The sequence below is a fragment of the Meriones unguiculatus genome, chromosome 2 (assembly GCF_030254825.1).
Source record: "Meriones unguiculatus strain TT.TT164.6M chromosome 2, Bangor_MerUng_6.1, whole genome shotgun sequence".
Lineage (NCBI taxonomy): Eukaryota > Metazoa > Chordata > Mammalia > Rodentia > Muridae > Meriones > Meriones unguiculatus.
Window position 1 is genome coordinate 51,446,228 of NC_083350.1, and position 20,109 is coordinate 51,466,336.

At 48.3% G+C, this 20,109-nt stretch overlaps 2 protein-coding genes across 3 annotated transcripts in view; one reads left to right on the forward strand and one right to left on the reverse strand.

The window, feature by feature from the left end:
- Pfdn1 (prefoldin subunit 1) overlaps positions 1-7,816 on the forward strand; it is a 54,385-nt gene extending 46,569 nt beyond the window's left edge. Inside the window, exon 4 of the mRNA XM_021651682.2 lies at positions 7,423-7,816. Coding sequence (XP_021507357.1) covers positions 7,423-7,506 — 84 coding nt within the window. The 3' untranslated portion in view covers positions 7,507-7,816. The remainder of the gene's footprint in view (positions 1-7,422) is intronic.
- Positions 7,817-8,830: 1,014 nt separating this feature from the next.
- Positions 8,831-20,109, reverse strand: part of Cystm1 (cysteine rich transmembrane module containing 1) — a 55,768-nt gene continuing 44,489 nt past the window's right edge. For both annotated transcript variants that reach the window (XM_060377426.1, XM_060377425.1), the window contains exon 3: positions 8,831-9,301. In XM_060377426.1, coding sequence (XP_060233409.1) covers positions 9,195-9,301 — 107 coding nt within the window. In that variant the 3' untranslated portion in view covers positions 8,831-9,194. The remainder of the gene's footprint in view (positions 9,302-20,109) is intronic.

A 20,109-nucleotide genomic window follows, 5' to 3' on the forward strand; every position in this document is an offset into this window, starting at 1 on the left:
GGGGCAAGATCTCTGTCCTGTGCCTTGAGCACCCAGGTGATTCTCCTGTCTCTTTAGTCTGTCAGGACTGTAGGTTTGAGGCACTGTCTGGTTTTATTGTCCTTTGTTGGGTCCTGGGGACTGAACTCATGTTGTCAGGCTGTGTGGCAAGTGCTGCTCCCTGCTGAGCTATCTTGTTGACCCAAGAGAAACATTTTTCAGTATTTCATCTTAATGAATTTGTTTGCCAAGGATGGATCTTAAATAGCATAAGAACAAAGAGGCTAGCTGGTTTCTGGGAAGGCAAACAGGGATACAAATCAGTGCTTTAGTAGGACGGTGATTTCAATTCCTATGAAAACACAGGAGCAGCGTTCATTCTCACAGTGGGGAGAGGAGCTCAGAGTTGGCAGGAGAAAGCAGACTGATCATTAGCTTTCCCTCTTAGGTGACTGGGGTTAACATAGGCTGGCGTTTTGTCAGATAAATACAACAGACGGAGAGGACAAAGGAGAAAAGTATGTGCATAGGAAATAAGGTTGTTTTTGTTTTTAGAGAAAAATTCTTTGCTGTTCTGTGGAGCTCAGCTGGGTAGGTAGGGAAAGGGGCATGGTGGCCCAGTGAGTGGTGACTGTAGACTTGGCAGAGCCTAGTGTGAGGCACCAGTGGTCCAGAAGGTCTCGAGGCTGTGGTAGAGAGAGTGCAGTGTGGAGGGGGCGCAGGCACCCCGGTTGTGGAATCTAGTGGACGGCTCGAGCTAAGCAGCTGATGAGTAATGTAAGGAATACGGGGGGAAATATCTGTGGGTTGTCCGCTTTCTAGTTTAAGACTCCCGAGGATGCAGCCTTCGTGGACAGGAAGACAGAGAGGCGCTGTGAATGTCTGACACCAGGCTTGTTGAAGGAAAAAGTAGACAGAGCTGTTCCGTGATGAACTGAATGAATGAGTGAATGAACGGAAAAACAAGTGCGTGGAAACGGACATGTTTATTAGTTTTCATTGAAAGTTAAAAGTCGCCACAGTCTCTACCTGCTGTACTCGGTTCCATCCTGTACAGCTCTGTCTTTTTTAAGGCGAGAGGTTGGCAGCTCACAGCTGCTGAAGGTCTAGCCTTCAGCCTCTTCAAAGCCAGCTGTGCCTGGGGCTTAGCTCACACCACCGGTCCACACACTGTCGATGGCCACTTTTGTGCTGCACTTGCAGACAACCCATAAAAATCTGAACTATTTATTATCCAGCCTTTTATAGGAAAATTTTACTGACTCCTGATTTGGAACAGTGGCTCACGCACTTCAGCAGGTTTTGGAATCACCGGATGGCTGTAAAAACACAGATTACTGGACTCAACCCAGAGTTTCTGATTCAGTGAGTCTCGGTCGGGGCCCAAGAGTGTGCATTCTGACAGCTCCGTGTGACGCTGTACGTCTGGGGTGGGAACCACAGGAGAAGCGCTGCTCTTCAGGGCCCTTCTCCCCTCAATCTTTGCTGACTCAAATGTCCCAGCCTGTATCAGCGTCAGCCACCAGACAGGATTCCTGGGGTTCTGTCCCTACTGGTCATGGTTCTTTGAATAAAGCCAGTTGCATTTTCTTTGGACAAATTGCCTCCTCTGGCCCTACGGTCCCCGTAAGCTTCCCTTCACCCTTGTCTCTCCCAGGGTGTCTGATAGCCTGGGCTGTCTTGGAGCTTCAGGGGAACTCATTAGGGAAGGCGGCAGTAGAGGCCACATTCCCTCAGGGGGACTAATGGGCTGGCCCGTGGTTTGGAAGACACGCTAGAGCAGTGCAGCGCTTTGTCATGATGGCTTGAGTGAAACAGGGAGCAGAGGATCTAGCATGTACACCAGTGTGTGTGAGTGTGGGTGGAGGCCGGAGTCACATTGGGAGTCTTCATTAGTTGCTCACCACCTTATCCTTTGAAGCAGGGTCTCCCTGAACCTGGAGCTAGATTTGCCTAGACTGGCTGGTCAGTGGGCCCCAGGGATCTCCTGTCTCCTCATCTCTACTGCAGAGATCATAGGCAAATGTTGCCACATGAAGTATGTGCCGAGAACCCAAACTCCACCAACTGCGCCATCGCTCCAACCCTTGTTTGTGTTATGATTATTATTATTTCTTCTCTTCTTCTTTCACCTCTTTCCTTTTTCCTTCTTTTCCTCCTTCTTCTCCTCTTCCTCCTCCTCCTCTTGTTGTCACAATCAAGGGCAGGGTTTACAGGCATGCGCTACTATGCTTGTTTCTTGGACTTCTAATCTGGGATGTCAAGGGACAGATGAGGAGAAGGTAGCCTTTGCCTACAGTTTTCTGATTAATAGGAAACTTTGAAGCTGGCGCAGGGGTCTAGAGAAGCTGAAAGCATGGATACACCATGAGGAGAAAGTCTGTGGCTGGCGTAGACCAGACTCAGCAGAGTCCCTGAGGACTTGAATCTCACCAAATACCTCAGGCAGAAGAGAGTCTGAGACAGCGTTGTCTGTTGGCCCTGCAGCTTGGCTTGCAGGCACAGGGCTGGCTGGAGGCCTGCTTTGATCCACTGTGCGTCCCACTTTCCTTAGCTTCGTTTTATGTTTCACTTTAGGGTTCTGTGGTTGAGGGAGAATTAAGAGCCATAGTGAGGAGGCATGTTGAAACCCTAGAGAGCAGAGGGTCAGAGAGGAACTTCAAGGCTGGCGTGGTGCCGCACACCTATACTCCCAACACTTGGGAGATGGAGGTAGGATTGTGAGTTCAAAGCCAGCCTGGACTACAAAAACAGGCTGCATTTTTATTTTAAAAACAAACAAACAAACAACAACAATATAACACAAAAAACTTTTTTTTTTTTAATACCTCAAGGCACAACAGGCAGGAAGAAAAAAAAAGTGCTGATTTAGAAGAGCTCTCCTAAGAGGGAAAAATCATGGGGGGAATTACCTCAGGAGTCTAAGAGATTGTGTCATGTCCGGAAAGCTGTGGGTACTTGAACCTTGTCCCTCTGATGAGACTGAAAAAACAGCCTCAGACTGTCTCTCAGAAAAAGAACCTTGAGTCTATGAGCAATGACTTCAACAATGCCACTTCCCTGGCCATGCTGAGCCCCACAGGAAGTCTCAAACTTATCAAAAGAAGGTCCCACAAGAATGTCGCTGCACCCAGAGCTGTGTGGTTTGATGGACCTAGAGAATTCCCTAGGAACGGTTGTGAGAGGAACTGCATAGGGAGGCAGGAGGGAGCTGCAGCAAGGACAGCACATGCCTTTCCCAGGACTGCTGCTGGAAGGTGTGGGTTCCGGGGTCCCTGGCGCTTACAGGTGACCATTGTCTGTGTGCAGTTCACAGAAGCCCCGAGGCTGCCTCCAGATGTAGTGGTTTCTTACAGATCCCGGAGTCTAAACCTTGGGAACTTGAAAAGAAAGGATTGTTCTATAGCTATAGAAGTTGACCCGCTAATGCCTAAGGGCCTGCTCTGTTTGTGAGATCAAGGCTCTGATGTCTCTGTTGGCATCAGAGAAGTTTTAGTTGTAAATCTATATAACTAGGGGCAAAAGGGTAGGGGCCAAAGCCCAAACAGGAAAGCCATTGTGAAGAATGGTCCCTTTCTGCCTTTGCTTCTTGGGTGCATTTTCCCATTTATTGAACGCGGGAGGGAGACAAGGATCAGTGAGTGTACCAGTTCTCCCAGAATGATCTCCCAGTGAGTGCACCAGACTCAACCAGCAGGAGCCGCTGCGATGCACTGGCCGTCCTTCTAAGACGCCAGGATCTAGGCACCGGCAGAACCAGCTCTGCACACCAGACATTTCCTTCTTAGGTAGGGTGACACCTGAGAAAGGCTTGGGTTTGCGAAGTAATTAGGTCACAGGGGTGGAGGCCTTTGAGTGGGATTAGTGCCCTTATAAGAGATCAAGGAGGGCTGGAGAGATGGCTCAGAGGTTAAGAGCACTGGCTGCTCTTCCAGAGGCCCTGAGTTCAAGTCCCAGCAACCACATGGTGGCTCACAGCCATCTGTAATGAGATCTGATGCTGTCTTCTGGTGTGCAGGTGTACATGCAGACAGAACATTGTATACATAATATAAATAAAAATTAAAAAAAAGATCAAGGGGCTCATTTGCACACTTCGAGGAGGTGAGCCAGACAACACCAACCAGACCACATCCTTATTCTGCCTTGGTCATGGCCCCAGCCTGCTGAAGGTTTTTAAAAGCCTCCCAGGTTATGCTGTTTGGCTTTAGCAGTCCACAGACAACATAGCTTTGCCTTTTACTCTAGATGGGAAAACTACTGGAGAGAAGGAAGACCCCAGCCACGATGTGGAGGTCGAAGCAGAAGATTCACTTCAGAGAGGCACTTGATGAAGGCTCTGGAAACGTTCTGAGATGGGGCTAGCACAATGTGCCAGATTCAAGGGCAGTGCGTGGTGGCTTAGTCTAGACCCAGTGCAAGGTTGGAGCTGCTGTTCCAGAAAGAGGTGGCCCCACCTTTTAATCCTTTTAGGAACAAACTGCAGAGAGTCAAGGGAGAAAGGGCTAGCTAAATCTGGTTTTCTTAATTTTCTTTATCCTCTCTGAAGGTTTCCTTTGTGGTTTTGGTCAGTTTTCTCACAGTTGTTTCTGAGAGAAGTATGATCCCAGCATATAAATGTTTAGAGACATTTGCCAGTTGATGTGGTCAGAGTATGACAGAATAGGGTCCTTTAGGTCCGGAAGAGCCTTGGGTATGAAACTATGCCGGGGGACACACATCTCCTCAGGTCCCGTGTTGATTTCTTAGTTACCTAAGAAGTCACCACAAAGCCATAGATTTTTTTTTTTTTTTTTTAATTCTTTTCACATTTCTTGGACACTAAGAGTTCAGAATTAAGGGGTGGTGGGCTTGCGCTTCCTTTGAAGGCCTCAGAAAGAATGCTTGCTGTACTCCAGCTTTCTCACAGACAAATCAGTCAAGTCTCTATCCAGAGTACAGAGTACACCAGCACCCTCACTGTGTGAGCTGTCTTCAACTTCTTTCAAGGACATTGCCTGGAGGTAGAAGCCGTAATGTGCTTGAATCTAGAGACGTCTGTTCCCTATTATGAGGGTACTTGGGGGTAGCGGGGATTAGAACTTCAGGACACCTTTTTTGAGATAGTTTACTGTACAGCAGCTCTGGATTGGACATCATTTGGGCTTAGTTGTAATTGAGGCTGAGGTAGAACTATTGAAATGCTTAGAAAAGTACCACTATCAGGCTATTTGTTCATTTTTAAAGACTGTCCATTAGGTTTATTTAAACTGAAAATTTAGAAGTCTGGGTCTGATAGTACATACCTGTAACCTCAGCACTTGCAAGACTGAGGCAGGAGGACTGCTACAAGTTCAGAGCTGGCCTAGGCTATACATGGAAGTACCAGAACATCCCAGGTTACATAGGAAGGTCCTGTATCTAAAAATAAAAGCCAACCAGACAATTAGATTAAAAGAGAAGCTTATCTACCCTGTATGTATAGATGTTTTGTGTGCATGTATGTGTGCTATGTATGTTTCCTGGTGCCCAAGGACATCCAAAGACGGCAATGGATGCCCTAGAACTAGAGTTATGAATGGTTTTGAGTTACCATGCGGGCACTAGGAACAGAACCTGGGTCCTCTGCAAGATCCATCAGTGCTCACAGCTGCTGAGCTGTCTCTCCACCTCCTACACTGCCTTTTTTTTTTTTTTTTTTTAACTTGAAGTCTTTGGGTTATACAAGTGTAAAATTCCTGAAAGATTGAAGGAATAACTCCTATGTGATAAAACAGTATTCCTGCTGAGGATTATAACCTGCATTTGTTCAGAAGCCTGGGCAGGACAAAGTGGCCCTTGTGATAGTCTCAGTTTCTGGCTTTGCCATCTGTGATAGCAGTTCGTCAGATGAAACAGAGCTAGTAGAGCCAGGTCCCTGAGCACTAGCTGTGGCAGCGCTAGTCCCGCGTCCTCCACCAGTCCCGTCAGCACTCCCTTGAGGCCGGGTCCAAGCTGCCCAGGTGGTATGTGTCGCCGTGACTGCTATTCTTTGTGGGCACATTCCTCAGCGATGAGCCAGCAGCTATCAGCGTGCGCCTCAAACTCACAAGTAAAGTCTAAGAGCTGTTTATCAAAGGAAGTCCCCACTCTATCTCAGTGACAGGCCATATCAGGGCTTGCAGTGTACTTAAGCAAAATTCCATAGCAACAGTACACATTTGGGAATGCTGAATTGTCCCAGTCCTGATGGCTTTTATGGTGCTCCTGGTGTTGTAAGGAAGTGGGTGCAAGTTGGCAGATGGGAGGTGAGTCAGGGACTGGGCTTTTCCTGCCCAAGAGGAGATTTGATGGGAAGGTCAGGCTGGAGACAGGCTCACACAGAGCTGAGACAGACTTGTGCCTCGCTTCTGCGGGGCAAGCCTTGGAATGCGTCGTTTGGTAACTATCCGGCCATAGCAGGAGTTTAAGGCAGAGACTTGCAGACCGTACACCAGAGGTTTGGCACAAGTGACCACCTCGTAGAGAGGCTTTCCCTGTCTGTACCTTCAGTTCCTAAGCAGGTGAGGGCCTGTCAAGCAGGTTGTGATATATGGCCTACCTGCCCTCTGCCCTACTTTCCCTGGGTCAGGTGAGCACTTTGGGTGACGTGTAAAGGGCATTGGTGGCACCCAGGTCAGGATGTCACCACCCCAGTGCAGCTCCCTCAGTCACATGTACTCCGACTACATTCTTTGAGGACATTTCTACTGTTCCTCTAGTGGGCACTCTCTCTGCTAAGTGGGAACACAGCCACAGCTTTGTTCCCAGGGCAGGAGCCTGTGGTGAAGCCACCATACTTTAGGGATGAGCACAGGACAAAAAATGTGCACACATCATTTCCTTTGACTAATCTTTGTGGTCTTAGTCCTGATGTGGCTTCTGACAGTAGTTATGCTCCCTTGTCGAAGATGACGTTTTTAATGTAGGACCCAGATGGGACAGAAGGTGACTTCCACAGGCGCGCTCCACGCATGCGTCACTGCTCTGGATCGTGGCGGCAGCAGACTCATTAGAAAAGCAGACTGCACCCTGGTGCATCCGCCTGGTGAGATGTGCAGACTGTGGCTCTGGGCTCAGCGGACAGAGCGGTGTGTGCCGTCTGCTCTACACACCAGGGGCTATGGACGTCTGGCTCAGGCCATGGAAAACCCTGAGGAGACAGTCCACGGTGGGGCAGCTTTGTCCTGGAATGTTCTGGCCTGGCATAATGTCATGTACTTCCCTTGGGGGGAAGGGTGCTATGGTCTGCCCTCTACGGGGCATTTGTGCTTCCTGTGCCAGGCCAAGTCCTCCTGCTGCCTGAGGGGAATGCTGGGGACAGGTGAGCTTACCTGCCTTATTTGGCAGCCTGTTTCTGGCATCACTTCCGAGGACACCGGAGCCTGTGTCTGTAATGGCCACACCTGCTCACTTTGGTCCTAACCCCTCTTCCTTATATTACAGCAGAAGAAGTCCTACCTGGAGCGGAGCGTTAAGGAAGCAGAGGACAACATCCGAGAGATGCTGATGGCACGAAGGGCACAGTAGGAGCTGCTGAGAAAGTTCCTCCTCCTGACCCCTCCATCCTGTCAAGGCACGGGCTGCGCAGGGTGCTGGCCTCTCTGCCCCGTGGCCCCAGTCTCTCCATCATCTCCAGGCCCCTGCAGGTGCCACCTGAATGTTTGCCATCCCTGCCCAGGGCACTCTTTCCTGGGGCAAGCCAGCAGCTCTCAATAGAGGGAAGACTGGAGGGCAGATGGGGAAAGCTGTGCAAGCCTGTCTAGGCACGTGGGTTAGACAATAAAGGCTACGTGCCGCTTTTCTCCGGCTGAGGAGGGAGAGGCAAGTGTCTTCCTTAGCTCATGTCCCTTTTTCTCCCCTTTTTGGTCCTCCTGACAGGTGAGTCATAGGCCTCTATGTAGACCACAGGAGGAAGAAGGAAGACAAGTTTATAGGTGAAGGGGACAGAGTCATAGTGGGACTCAAGATTCCTTCCCTTTTTTCTCCCCAAAATTCCAAAACAATTCAACAGCCAGCAGCAAGTCCAGGCTGTCTGGCCATGGTGGGCACCGTGGTCCTGCCTCTTAGTGTTCCCCAAGGGGCAGTGGAGTTGGAGAGAGGGCTTGCACGTTGTTCTTGGGGACAGTACATCCATTGTGCAGCTTTCGGGAATTTCACTGCAGGTTAAACACAACTGCGCTAAAACTAGATGTGCACCCTCAAAGCTCCTCCCTTCCTGTCGCCTTGCAGTTGGCCATTGCACAAACTCTTGAGATAAGTTGCTGAATCCAGTAAATTGGGAGCATTGATCTAGTGTGTAATAGTGATATAAAATTGTTTCTGAGACACAATCTCATCTAGTCCAGGCTAGCCTCAAACTGACTGCTTAACCAAAGGTGACTTTCACTTCCTAAGCAGTGGAAGGGCACCTCCTCCCTCCTCGTGCCCCGCCCCCACTGTTGTTTTAGAAGGGCAGCTGGCAGGGCTACCCTGGTGCTCTGAAGCAAAGGACACTCTTGACTTGTTTTCTGACAGCTTAGTGACACCTTGTGGCCAAACATGAGATGAACAGGGTAGCTAGTTAGGACTCCTGGAGAGCAATCCCAGCAGCCCAGTCACCCAGAGGTCCCTTTCCCAGGTCCTGGGCAAAAGTGAGTCTGAGTTGTGTTGGTAAACATGCTTGCCTGAGCCATCCTTGACGCTGGGCCGTGGGCACCCACTTTTAGGAGGCAGCCAGAATAGAAGGAAAGTTCCTCTTTATGTATTAGACAATGGTTGTCACAAGCTGACCTGTGCACATCTTACAAACCTTGCTGGAAATACAGACGCACAGCCCCAAGGTAGTTTAGATTATCTGGAATAATTCAAACAGTCAGGTTTGGGGCAGATTTATTGAAACATACAGGGTGTGAGCAGAGATCCTAGTGGTGTATCACATCTTGCCATTACCTTGAGTGTATAATTTAAACATTATAAATATATATTTCGTAACTAAGCCTTTGGCCAAAAAAAGGTAAATTATTTAGCACATTTGTTAAAGATCAGTAAGAAATGAGTTCTGAACATTAAAAAGATCAAGTCACTGAATTAAATAAACCCTCACTAATCTAAAACTCCATAGGACTGAAGGTAGAGGCGTCTGTGCAGAGCTAGCCACTTAAAGCAATCACAGGAGATGGGACCAGGCACACCTATCAGAGGTGGCACAGAGTGGCCAAGCAGGAGAGCTGGGCTCCTCAGGTGAGCATGTCCCAGAGGCAGCAGCAACAGAGAGCAGTCCAACAGGCTGTGAGGCAGGTGGATGGGCCCAAGTCATCTCGTCTTTGGTCTTCCACCACATACACTGGAAAGAGAAATGAAAGGGGGAGTGAGAAGGCTGTAATGTAAACCTTAGGCCCTGCAGCCACCTCCCAGGACCAGACGGAGTGACAGCAGTGGCCCTGCCGCCTTCTGCCCGAGCCAAGGATGCAGAGGGAGGGTGGCTGGTCTCACCCACCGCTTCCTCTCCTCCCATCCCTCAAGACGATGACATCCTTCCTCCTAGGAATGAATACGAGGGACACTACAAAATGACCCTAAACCAAGGCAGTGAAGCTGCTGACCCTAGTCAGCTGATAAGCCAGGAAGCAACTGTTCCTGCCCTACAGAGGGTGTGAGGGTGTGTGTGTGTGTGGTAAGCCATGTGGAATTCAAGGAATGATTGGGAATAAACAATAAAAATCCACCAGACAGTGGTGGCACACACCTGAAATGCCAGCATTCAGGAGGCAGAGGTAGGCAGATTTCTGAGTTCAAGGCCAGAGTCCAGGCCAACCATGGCTACACAGAGCAACCCTGTCTCAAAAACAAAGCAACAGAAACCTTGAGTGATACTCAGTTGCAAAGCAGGGAGGACAGAGGCTCTGGAGGCCTTCAGAACGGAGATGGAAATCCGAGCCTATGCCTGAATATGCCTCGGTTTCTCTTCCCCTAGGGGCCTATTCTCCAGTGGGTAGCAGTTGGCAGCTACTTCTTTAAGCTTAGAACAACCATCAAAACCATACTAGTAAGGACTTCAAACTCCCACAACACAGGAATATGTGGATTTTTATGAATTGGACCAGTTCTGCACCAGACCTTCAGCTCTAGTCTTTTATGTATGTGTTTTCTATTTTTATACCTTGGTAGGAGAGTGCCCTGGCTTATTAGGGATCTGGCACAGGTTTAATGCTAGAGCACTCAGCCCCAGTCTCCAGCTACCATCCACTGGGGTGGTTGTTCACAATGGCAAGACTTAGCCAAAAGCCTACTACAGTGTCATCCAACCCTCAGCTTCCTTGAGTGACAGCTCCGGGTCACTAGTCTCCTGTTTCCCCTTAAGACCCTCTCCCTGGCACTAGTCGTAGGGCCTTGTCTCCCATGAGAACCAGTGGACCTTGAGCTTGCTCAGCTACATCAACACAAATGCTGAATCCTGCTTCCTTCACTGCCTGCCTCTCCAGATCAGCCAAGGTCACTCCTGCCAGGTCTAAATTTCAAATTCCTGGAAACCTGGGGACTTAGAGACTTCGAGCTTGTTCTTCCCAGACTGCTGGAGGTTGAAAAGATGCCCAAGGCATCCATTTCCAGAGGACAGTCTAGTCTCCCAAAGTCCTTCTGACTCCCCCTGCCTGTCACAGAGGCTAGGGGGGTGGGATCTGTAGGTCTCCTACATCCCTCTTTCTTGTTTTCTAGTTAATCAAAGCAGCAGGAATTAGCCCAGGAGCAAGTCCGAAGGAAGGCCTTCTAGAGCTTCACATCATAGCCTGTGAGCCTGGAGATGGTAAATCTTCCAATAGCATCTTCTAGATGGTGGATCTCTAACCAATCAGGAGCCTCACGGCTGTTGTTGGTGTTGCCACTGTCCCTGTCACCCCTTTGAGGGAATCTGCTTTGAGAATTCTCACACCTTCCCACTTTGGAATCAGTCAGGTATTCTGTGCTCAGTGGGCATGTCCTGAGGCCGAGCTGGGAGTGCCAGTTGGTCATACGGCAGGCACTGCAGCAGAGATGGCTGTAGCCAGGCGTTTGCACCCAGGTCAGATGGAATGTCCTGGTAAATGTCTCCTGTAGGCAAAGCGGTGTGTGTACGACTGGAAACTTTATGTAAGCTGTGCTAGCTCCGTGAGTCTTTCTCCTGCACCTCCTTTCAGTCTTTCTAGTTTTTTAAAAGAAGAAAAAGGAGGTTGGATGTCAAAAGCAATGGGTAGGTAGGGCTGCAGACCTGGTCCCTCCAGACCTGGTCTGGAGAGAGGTTCTGGCACTGTAGAGCTTGTTGAAATCCTTCCTGGAGATCAAGTGCCCCCCTGTGGCCAGTCTTGAGACAAAGACTGCGGCCTAGGCCCTCTAGTACATAGGACTTTTAAAAACTGGCTCCCTGGTTCACCTAAGGACTAACCTCATTCACTCACTAGAGTCACAGATGATCCTGTTTAACCTTAGGGGCCTCTGTACTGGTCCCAGGCAAGAAGGGTCTGAGGGAACTCTATTTCTAATGACCAGGCTGGGATGACATCAAATCTAGGTTCCTTTGTTGCTTTGTCTTTTGTTAAAGCCACCCCTCCACCTTGAAGCAGCTGTCAGTCTTCTCGGCGGAAGCCTGGTGTCTACAAAGGACAAGGATTTGTAACTTTGCCATCTGGGTGCAAATACAAGAATTGGTGGTGGGGTGGGAGAGCACAAGGCTCAGAGTAGGTCAGAATGGCTCCAGAGGCCTTAGGTGCAGAGCAAGTTTGGGAGGACTCAGACGCTTATGGGCAAGGCAGCTACCCACTTCTTAAGTCTCTGTGGTAGAAGAAAGGTAGACAGGCCATGCCAAGAGGCACAGTCTCCTGTGATCACGTGCCTCCCCGATTCCTGGGGTCTTTCCCCGGGGCCACCTGACATATCACACCAGACGCCCCTTGGTCTCAAGATAGTCCACAATCTCACAGGAGTCATTGACGAGGGAGGTGGGACAGGGCAGGGATGAGTCACGAATGTGAGCGCAGGCTTTCTCAGGTGATGTCAGCCTGACATCTGAAACCTTCACTCGCTCTGCTCTGACCTTCTGAATGATTAATCAAAGGCTCTGGTGTGCTGCTCGAGTCTACAAGTCCTTGTGCATGCCTGTGAGTGCAACTGCAAACACCACGGAGGAGGAGAGGCAGACAGTCTGCCGCCACACCTTTTTACATGGAGCGAGAGCCTTCGAGACGGCCATTGAAGCGCCACGTCACAGACCAGAGACAGGGCTTCCGGAGGGGTCTCAACTGTTAGGACCATTTCTCCCGTAGGATATGGGACTGTCAGGGCTTGGCACACCTCGGCCAGGTTCTGTGACCACAGCTACCTTGCCTGCTGAGCCTGGCTGTGCCCAGCCCCTGTGCCTTTCTAACCCTTATGTCTCAAGCTGCCTTGGGAAGCTTCAGGCCTCGTGATCGCTATGAAATTGACTCGTGAGAAACCAGGTTTCCTAGATCCCTACTCTCCCTACGTCAGTGTCCCGAGATACTCTGAGGTAGACCAGACTGAGAAACGGAATCTTCTGCCACCCCCTTGCTTGCTTCCACATGAGGCCAGGTTTATGGGTTGGTTTGGGAAAGAGAAGAGTCTTGACCTGAGTATGGATCCTGTTCCTAGTCACAATGAGTGCAGCTGAGAGGCTAAGGAAACCTAGGGAACCCCCGGGTCGTCCAGATGAGCCCCAAAGCAATCCCGCCTAGGGCTGTCACAGAGTCAGCTAGTTAGCACTGTTACCCCAGTGCTGAGAGCAGAGCACCTGGTAGCATCACTTGGATAAACAGAACTGAAAGGTGAGTGATGATACAGGAGGTCACAGTGTGGCGTTACCTTCAAAACCCTGAACCACAGCTGAGCACATCTACAGGCAGTCCCGGCCTAACATGCAGGACCGCACTGCCACCCTCTAGCTACACACTGGGACGGGGCTGGTTGGGGTGTTCTGCAAGCCTCTGAGCCAGAGATAAGATACAGGTGATGTGTAGAAGAACTGAGATCACGTTGGCCATATGGACTGGAGAGTCCAGCAAGAATCTGCCGCCACCACACAGGGAGTCAAAGGCGGATCCTTACCTGTGCATTCCACCTACTGCTTCCTGGACCTGGGCTCTGCGCATCAGGATGGCTCACCTCAGGCTGGCTACATGTGCCACGGGATATGGCAGTCTCCTTACTGTGCTCCATTTGAGGCCAATGAAGGTCAGCATGTTGGTCAAGATCTAGCTCCTGCCCTGCTCCAGAATGTGATCTGGAGTCAGAGCCCATCCCCTGAGAAGGACTTGCTCCAGTGGGCAACTGTGACAGAGTAAATTTCCTATATGCCTGCTAAGTGAGTGCCCAGCTGGCCCTCCAAGTGCTCTTGTTTAGCTTTTCCTCAGCTGTCTGACTCCTCATTGCTTGGTGCTCTCAAAATGATGGTTATGTACATAGGCTTAAATCCTGACTTGCTACTGACCCACTAATAATATGGAAGAAGTCACAGCTCTGACCTAACAAACTGGAAGGGAACTGGAAGGGTCTCATGAACAAAATGAGGAGGTGAAGTGTTTGGTGGACCTGGCAGGTGGTTGAGAAGGTAGACCACCACAGGAGCTACAAAGAGGACAGACTACAGGGGAAATTATGAAAATACAAGGTCTTCTTATGGATCTGTGACGGGGGAGCTTCTATTAACCTGTCTAACTGGTTCCATCTTATTAAGAATGATAGTCTAGACACAAGGTGAAGGGAATGTGTGGGGGGATACATGGACAGATGACAAAGGATGCGATCTGTGTGGCAGCCAGGATAGTAGGCAGATGCGCACAGCTTTAGCTGATGGGACCCTGCAGGGATTGGGGAGGGCGAACTAAATATCCAGACATTTGGTTCCTCGATAAAAGGAAGGAGAACCTCTCGAAGTTGTATGGGAACATTTTCCTGAATGTGGTATCTACAACTATCACTAGCACACTGATACTAAGTTCTGAAGAAAACAGGAAACTGGACAGCTGATGTCAACATCTAAGGGGCAAGGAGATGGCTCAGTTGGTAAATTGCCACACAATTGTGGGGAACCTGAGTTCCATGCCCAGCATCCCTGTAGAGAAGCCAAGTGTGATGGTCTGTGCCTGTAATCCTAGCACCGGTGAGGTGGAGGCAGGACAGTCTCTAGAGCTCACTGGCCAGCCAGTCTAACTGAACAAATGAGCTCCACGGGGGAGCTCATTTGGGGGAGAAGGGGAAAGACAGGGAGAGAGAGAGGTTGAGAGCGACCAGTTAGCCTCTGGTCTCCACATGCTGTGTATGTGAACACACAACTTTCAAAGTCATTACAAAGAAAAGTGTAACGTACCTCTAAAGCGCCACCCCCAGTGCCCCACCTCACTATGAGAGCACGTGCTGGCCAGGTGTTATCCCTGTTCTGCGCTCTGGTGTGCGCAGGGAAGTCAGAAGACAAGCTGCAGGAGTTGGTTATTTCCTCCACCATATGGGTCCTGGGAATCAAGCTGTCAGGCTTGGCAGCAGGCACCTTACACGCTGAGCCTTTTCTCTGGCCCTAGTTCTACCTTAGTTTTTGGAGGCTAAGGTTTCGTTAAACTTGGAGCTCACTAACTGGTGAGCAAGCCCCTAGGATCCTTCCACCTCTGCCCCGCTCCTTGATGGGGTTACAGGCACTCACTGACATGCTGTCCTTTTCACATGGGTGCTAACTCGGGTCTTCACGGCAAGCACTGTACAATCTCCTCAGCTGCATTTCACCTGGGTTTTTTGAGTCATGGTCTCCTACTACACCTGAAGCTCACCAATTTGACCAGATGAGCTGGACAATGAACTAGAGAGCCTCCTGTTTCCACATCCTCCCCGTGCAGGGACTGGATTACAGGTGTATGCATTACAACCCACCTTTCTGGGTGCTGGGAATGAGCTGTCTTCCTCATGTTTGCACGGCAAGCATGTAGCTGACTGAGCTATGTGTTTCTTAAAGGCTAATCAAATGTGAGTAATCTGGGTGAGAATGTTAAACCTTCCAGCAGGCATTGGGGGCGCGAGAGGCTGGAGGTTCCCAAGTGCTTACTGTTCTCCAGAAAAGATGTTACACAACAAGCAGGATTTAAACAGAGAAGGGAGGAAGGACTTCTTGCTGGGAGTTGGGGTGATTAACTGTAAAAGCATTACTAAGTTGAAGACAGAGCTACTCCTCTGTAGCAGGAGCCTTCAGATAAATTATGGGACTTATTTGAAAAGCCTCCATCCTCTACTGTGAATGAGACCATGAAGTTGTGGAAACTATTGCCCAGCATGCTGAAGAAAAGGCATATTATGACAGGTCAAAACTGAAGGCTCTCAGTAGGAAGAAATGAGAAGTTTCTTCCCTGAGTTTCTTGAGTATTTTCTCAAGCACCATTCACGGTGTCTTTTTTTTAAAAATATTTTTATTACATTTTTAAAATTTGGGAGTGGGATACATGACACTGTGTGTGTGTGTGGGGGGGGTGTTCACCCTACAGGACACGATTCCTTCTATCAGGTGGATCCTAGGGATCAAACTCAGATTGGTAGGCCTGACAGTAAGCACCCATTGAGCAACCATGCCAGTCCAGAACGGCTTTCTTGATTCGGTAGCCGTAGCTCTGTTTGTCTTGACAGAGCTACTGGAGAGTGGAGACCCTCCAGCTGGGCACAGGGCTGGCTGGCTTGCATGCAGAGCTCGGCCTTGCAAACTCGGCAGCAATCCCCACTGAGTGCAGGGCTCTTACACTGTGCCACATACCTGCACCAACTACCTGGGGCTCTATCCAGATGTGCTTATAAAATGAAAGGCTTACACTCGGATTTAAGTACAACAAAGAACTCATTTTGCTTTTGTATTTCTGAAAGAATTTCCCATGCTATTGAAAGAAGGAAACAAGCCACAAACAGGAATCCTAAATGGCCATTTCCTGCTACGGATCTTGGCTAGCACTCTGATATGCCCCAAGGGAAAGAGACCCTTAGCAAATAATGCTTCACATTGAGTGAGACAGAAAACCAGCTTCCTTTGATCCTGAGGTCAGCCAAAGGACTTCATGGGAGGGGACCAGAGAGCAGCACTACTCACTGCCTTCTGGACCACACCTGGCATCAGGTCAGCCTGGAGCAGATGTGAGGGAACTGGGGGAGATGTCGCTCTGAGGAGCCAAAGGGAAGGAGTCAACAAGTATGGGAGGCTCTAAAAGACAGTTTGTCTGGTGCAGAAAACCCAGCCTGGGTAACATCACTGCAGACAACAGAGAACCAGGGTCTCGCACCACAAATACATCTTCTAATGCAGGGATTTTGTTGTTTTGTTTTTTGAAACAGGGTCTCTCTGTAGCCCTAACTGGATTACTACTCACTATGGAAAGCAAACTGGCCTTGAGCTCACAGAAACCTGACTGCCTCTGATTAAAGGCTTGTACCCCCCACACCTGTTCTGTGTCAGTTGGTGAAGCTGGCTCAATGCCCCCTGTACAATAGTTGTGTGTCCTGACAGGTGTGAAGACTTGAAAGTGGAAAAGTCCTCATGAACCCACACCTCATGTGCTACCATGGTTCAACCAGCACCGGGAGCTTTAACTCCAGTCACCACACACAGCCAGTGGAAAAGCATGAATGTACAGAACAATCAAAAGATCCTACTTAAATACTTAGCAGGCTGCGGTCTTAGCCAGGGCTGCACAGTAAGACCCTGTCTGATATAAATAAATATGGAAATACGATCTTCTCCACAATGATCTAGATTTAATGTAATTCCAATAAAAATATGAGGCATATCATACATAAAATTTATGGAAAGACAAAAGAACTGCGATAAAACAAGATTCCCTCTAAAGTTACAGTAGTCAAGACAGTAAATTGTCCTGATGAATGGTGTCCAAGTCTCCGTAGGTCAAGAGAATACAAGAGAGAAAACAGGACTCGCACAAACTTGGCTAGCTGGTTCACAAATATGCAGAGTGAGCCCTGAAGGAAGGGGTGTTTTTCAAAGAATGCTGAAAGAAAAAACTGGAATGCAGAAAACAAAACAATCCTGAACTATCCTTTTTGTTTTTTGTTTTGTTTTGAGACAGGGATTTTTGAGACTAGCCCTGACTGTCCTGGAACTCACCCTTTAGTTCAGGCTGGCCTTGAACTCAGAGACGTGCACACCACACCAGAACTAAAACATTATATTTTATTTAAAAAAATTAACCTAAAATGGATTATGCATCTAAATATAAAATAGGAGAAGTTTAGGAGGAGATTAAAAAATCCTCATTACCTGATGTTACTTTAGCATTTTCTATAAAAGAAAAATTGGTAAATTGGATTTTATCAAAATTAAAAGTTTTTACTGTGTAATGTAGTGTAAACAGGATAAAATGGTAGACACACACCTATAATGCCAGCATTTGGGCAGGAGAGGCAGGGATATCAGGAGCATGGTTACCCTTGGTCTTTCAGTTGCTGAGAGCACTTGTTTTTGCGGAGGACCCAGTTCAGTTCATAGCACCCACAGGGTGGCTCACAACCACCAGTTCCAGAAGACCTGCAGCTCTCTTCTGAACCGTGTGGCTACCAGGCATGCGCACGTAGCATATACAGACATGCAGGCAAAACAGTTACACTTACCATCTTTAAAAAAAAAATTTTTTTTTTTTTTTTTTAAGTCAGGCATGGTGATGCACACTTTGAATCCCATTACTCAGGAGCAGAGGGACAGGCAGATCTTTTTGAGAACGAGGCTAGCCTGTTCTACAGAGCAAAGCTCTCTCGGCCACATAGAGAGATAACTGCATAATAAGAAAAGAAAAATACCTCAAACAAACAGAAATGCAGATCTATGGCCATAGCAATACAGTCTAGGGGGCTTGATCGGGTTCCTTTTCTAGTTAAAGAATGAAAAGGAGCCAGCAGCGGGGACACTTAGCATACCGTTTTTTATATGGGAACTTGGTAGGTGGAAAACCTCACTTCAAGTTAATGGTGAAGGCATGGCTGTGATATTTATAGATATGTTTTCCCCATAGCTCATAAATTCTTCCCAAGGTAGCACAAAAACCATACCCTGCCTTGTCAGAGTAATCATTAGAAAGGAAAGAATTCTGCATGGAAAGGCCATGAACAACTGGAATGACAGGCCTCGCTGGGTTTCCCCGCTTAGTCTGTGGCATGAGATCAGACTCCTTCTCTCCAGTCACACTACATGGCTGCCTGTGCTACAATACGGCTATTCCACTACAATGAAGTCTCCAGGAAACGAGACTTTCTGAACCACAAAAGGATGGGGTTCAGAAAAGTCAACATGTAGAGGTTCCTAAACAGTTGTGAACCCAGAAAAAGGCCCAGAGGCCCTTCCTCCACTCCTGCATCTCTTCATCAGCCTCTTCCAACTGCAATGTCTTTACGATAAACCAGGCAGCAGGCTTCCTGAGCTCTGTGAGCCGATCAAGGAAAGGCTGCAGGAATGATTTCTACAGCCAGTATCAGAAGCACCAGCAAAGTTTCCCAAGGCTTGAGGCTTGTGCCTGACACTGGTTATGGGACCAGTCCTAGTACCTCAGTCCTGTCTTGTCATCCTCGCCACTGCCCCCACCCCTGCCTGTGGCTCTAATGCCATCTCCTGGCAGGCACCTTCAGAGTGAACTGAGTGAGGACACCGGGCTGGCATCTGCCAGTGCTGTACAGACTGCCTGGTGCCTAGAAACCCCTCGACATGTGGCATGGGAAGTGATCTCTGATGTGACAGTATAGAGAAGAAACTTTCAAAACAGAAGAAGTGAGAACTCTATCTAGAAAATCTAAAGAATCAGTAAAAACAAACCGGGCAGACTGGAGAGATGCCCAGTGATTAAGAGTGTTCCCTCTGCATGAGGACCAGAGTTCAGATCCTAGCACACAAGTACAAGTCCAGCCGTGCGCAGGGCACAGGGATAATATTCCTGGGGCCTGCTGGCTTCCAAGTTAGTTAACCACACTGGCTCGGATTCAGAGAGAGTCCCTACACCTCAAAGAAATAAGTAGAGAAACCAGAGAAAGACACAGGTGGCTTTCCTCTGGCCTTCACACATGCATGTGCGTGTACTACTCTCTCTCACACACACACACATGCACGCACACACACACTCTCTTAAATAAACACAACTCTAAAACAACCAACACTATAAAAAAGAGAGCCTGACAGAAACTTGTAAGCCTGCACGCTTATAAACCAGACAAGCATTCATTCACTCATTCACGTATCAAAAAGAAACTTCTCATCCAGGCATAGCAGCACACAACTTCAATCCCAGCACCTGGGGGCAGAGACAGGTAGATCCGAGGTTGACACCAGCCTGGTCTACACAGAATTCCAGGACATCCAGAGCTACATAGTGAGACCTTGTCTTAAATACCTCCCCTTGCAAAAACAAAACAAACCAGGCTTCTCGAAGAATCAGTAGGAAAAGACAAATTAATAGGAAAAAAATAGTCTAAGAACATATACAAGGGGCTAAAGAGGTGGCTTAGAGGTAAAGGTACGTGCTGCTAATCCCAGTGACCTGAGTTCAACTCCTGAATGTTGCTGTCTCTGACCTCCACATGTGTGTCATGGCACATGTGCCCACGTAAAAGAAAATGTATATATATATGTATATATATATATATATATATATACATATATATATACACACACACACACACACACACACACACATATATGTCCCAAATGATGTCATATTTAGGTCATGTGATAGGACCAAGGTAATGACAGAGGACCCAGGTAATGTAATGTCATATATATATATACATATATATATACATATATAAAAACTTTTATATACACACATTTGGGAATATATGTATTTATAAATGTGTTTTTCTTCAAGGTCAATGGTAATCTGGAAGGCAAAAGATAAATTCTATTTCACACCCATTTATAGGAGCTAAACTTTCAAAGTCTGCAGGTTAGCTATTTTTTTTTTTTTCAAAGAAAGAAAAAACTTGAACTTGTATATCACTAGTTGTTTATTCCAGGAACAGGAGTAGTAGCTGCAGGAGCACTGGATCTTGGCTGCTCAGTCCAAGCTGTCCAGGAGGCAGCAGCAGCAGAGTGCAGCCCAGCACGCGGCCAGGACTGCCTGACACCCGCCATCCGTGGTGTTCTTCCTT